At 38.0% G+C, this 3,420-nt stretch overlaps 1 protein-coding gene across 1 annotated transcript; it reads right to left on the reverse strand.

Annotated features, from left to right (window-relative positions):
• Window positions 1-1,239: 1,239 nt before the first annotated feature.
• LOC106012091 (deoxyribonuclease-1) lies at window positions 1,240-2,502 on the reverse strand (the record flags this gene model as incomplete). The annotated part of the gene is given in 1 exon segment (XM_013083841.2): window positions 1,240-2,502. A coding segment is annotated over 1 exon segment (430 nt), but the record flags the coding sequence as incomplete, so codon positions are not given.
• Between the last annotated feature and the right edge of the window lie 918 nt (window positions 2,503-3,420).

The raw sequence follows: 3,420 nt of genomic DNA on the forward strand, positions 1-3,420 counted from the left end.
TTTTCTTGGGGGGAGAGGAGGGGGTCATTTCCCCAATCATACTTCAGTCTCATCCGCCTTGCTCTCTCTTTCCTCATTCTTTGCCCATCCAGTCCCACCCTCACTCCATGTTTTGTGGAATCATTTTGTTAGAAATATATGTTGTTATATTTTAAAGCCAAGAAGTATCTATGTTTTTGTAAGAATAAAGTCAGTGATCAATCATTTTCCACTGATTAAGTTCTATGACCGAAAATTCTGCAAATTTTGTTATCCAGTTTATATTTTTGTTGTGGTCCTTTGTATCCCAATTTCTTTTCTAAATCATGTCATAAAAATGATCTTACCATTACAATTTGTATACATAGTACATGTATTACAGTAAATATGCGACTAAGTGAGCTGGTATTTTGATGCGAGTAACTTTTCGTACCATCCGTATTATATTACAACTGTACGTGAGTGCTCATAATGCTGTAATTAACATTGACAAAGAAATTTCGAGAGACAATTGAGTCAGCGCAGCTTGTTTTGAAAAGAGATTACGCTGCGTACGCTGCATTGTTTTGAACTTACAAAGATGGCGGCAGCCTCGATAAACTCCGCCCTGTCGGCTTCAACTTGGTTGGAACTGTTGAGCGGGCGACGCAGCGTTAGGGCCTCTCCCTATATAATTACTCCAAGGTGTAGGCTTGGCTCAAATATAGTAACATGCATATTTCATAAAAGCATATTATTTTTTTATATTTTAATATAACCATGTCTAAGTAGAAAATCAGTTCATCTATAATTTAAAAAACAAACAAAAACGAATCAGTTCTTTTAAAACATACTAATTCCTTTATAACATATAATATACAAATATATACATACATATACATTCCTCAGTAGAAAAATCAGCGAATCAATAACATATATATTATTATATATCAATTTCCCTATAGAGATTCAACTATTCTATAGTTTCTTCCCCAGCAGAGAATCAGCTTGCCTAGGACATTCATTTTTAAAAATAACATAACCAATCCTGAGTAGGAAAACCAGTTAATCTGTAACATACCCAATCCACAGTGGAGAATCAGCTCGTCTGTAGGCATAACAAATCCATTTATCAGTAGAGGATTACGTCATATATATCAAGTACATTCCTTTATAACATTACCATATTAATGCCTTTATAACATATCCAGAACTCGGTAGAGAATCAGCTAATCTATAATCATCCTCAGAAAAGAATCAGCTTGTCTATATATTTCTTCAGTAGAGAAGCAACTCATCTACAACATATACATTCCTTTATAGCGTATCAATTCCTTTGTTTAGAAAAAAAATATACTTATATTAATAATCATTATTATGATTGTTATTATTATATGCCCTTCCATTCCTCTGTAGAGAATAGACTCCTCTATAATTATTACACCCATCCCTCAATAGAGAACCAGCTCATAAATAACGACCAGTCCTCCGTAGATAATTACTCAGTTCATAATATATACTAGATGTATGACACAACCATTACTCAGCAGAGAATAGACTGATCTAAAACATAGGCCTATGCATATACATCTCAGTAAAGAATTGGGTTATCTAAAACATATTGTTATGTGTCACAACGCAGTGGAATCAATCGCTCGTCGGTTTTTGGGGGGTTATTGATATCATCTTAAAGTTTGTTATTTCATTGCGTCTGAGGGGGGAAAAAAAGATCTACGCTTCTATCTTGAATAGAAGTCGCGATATTTGCAAGTGAAAGGAGTAGGCTCAGCTGTTGTCAGAGACAAAAGTAGCAAGAAAATTGCCGCCAAAGTTTCGTGAGTTTCAAAACCTAAGTGTCTGCAAATTTACAAGTCCTCTGCCTTTGATCAAGGCTTGTAAGTAAAATCCACACAGAAAATGTGTTTTTGAAATGAACCTAAAAGGCGCTGAGCACACACAAAAAAGAAATCGATTAAAAATTGCCGAAAAGACGAAAAAATTACGTTTTCTTCTATATCATTATTTTTACGAGCGCCTTATTTCACCACAATGGCTCACGTATTATCTCAGTACAGAATCAGCTTTTCTTAAACATATCCATCCCTCGAAGAAAATCAGCTCATCCGCCGGGAGACAAAGACACTACACAGCAGCGGCTCCTTCAGGCTGGCTCGAACTGTCAGCTCAAACTTGGACCAATCACCGCCCTGGTTCTGCAGACCATACACGTAAGGCTTGGAGCTCAGAGAGCTACTCTCTAAACACGCTCTCGTCATTTCGATTGTAGTCTGCGAGACGACTCCTGGAAAACAAGACTTGAATTCTTGCAGCGCGGCTATGACGTCATCAACCCCTGCCCTCTTGGCCACCACTTCCGCCATAGACGATTGGTCGTAGTGCACGTGGCTCTGAAAGTATGCGGAGTCGGGTCCCGTATCTGTGCGGTAAATCTTTCGGATGAGGTTCTCATGTTCGATCGGCAGTTTCTGCGACACTTCAAAGGATAAGTTGGTGTACAGGTTGTCTTGAATGTCATGGTTGACTGCAGAAGAAAACAATTCAGGAAGAGTTGAGCAAGCAAAGCATAATTATTTACATAAGATTACGAAAAGATCTAAATATATATATATGTTACAATAAGAATGCGTACCTAGTGAATACGCGTAATCACTGAATATTTTAGTGAATACACGTATTCACCGTTTCACTTAGGGGTTTCACGTAATCACTGAAATTTCTAGTGATTACGCGAATTCCCTAAAATTAGACCCATCATTTCACGTGTTTTTACTACTGAGCATTCAGTGAATTCATGTAATAGCCCCGCCACTGTACAGGGATTACGCGTTTTCACTTAAATATTCAGTGATTACGCGTATTAACTAGATTGATCTACGTGTTATTACTGTAACATAGATATGCCAGCTGGCAAACAAGGAGACAACGTTTGAGTGCCAGTTCCACTTGTTGATCGAGGGAGAGGCGATGCTAGAAATACCCTTGGTGTCATAGTTGACAGACAAGAATATAGCCGTAAAAGATGGTTTGTATTCCAGAAATCAGTTCGATCTGTGCCCTGAGCGTCTTCTGAACACTGACGACATAAACACCGAAAAAATAGTTTCACTGCGTTCGGCGGTGATTTTTCAATCCTCTCCAGGTGGACCAGGCTTCACAAGATGTAACTGTACTGGTGCCAAAAAGTGTAGTTCGAGGCGATGTAAATGCCGTAAAGCTGGTCTTCAGAGTAACTCACACTGTCATAGCAGCTTTAATTGTTGTAACAAGTGACGACGTCGATGGATTTTAGTCTTAAGTAGTAAACTGAAAACTGAAACAACAACAACAACAACAATGGTGTCTGCCATTTAGAAATAATAAATGCTTTGTTTTTAGATTGTGGAGCAGGTGTGTGTATGTGTGTGTATGTGTGTGTGTGTGTTGTGTTGTGTGTGTGTGTGT

The sequence above is a fragment of the Aplysia californica genome, unplaced genomic scaffold (assembly GCF_000002075.1).
Source record: "Aplysia californica isolate F4 #8 unplaced genomic scaffold, AplCal3.0 scaffold00257, whole genome shotgun sequence".
Classification (NCBI taxonomy): domain Eukaryota; kingdom Metazoa; phylum Mollusca; class Gastropoda; order Aplysiida; family Aplysiidae; genus Aplysia; species Aplysia californica.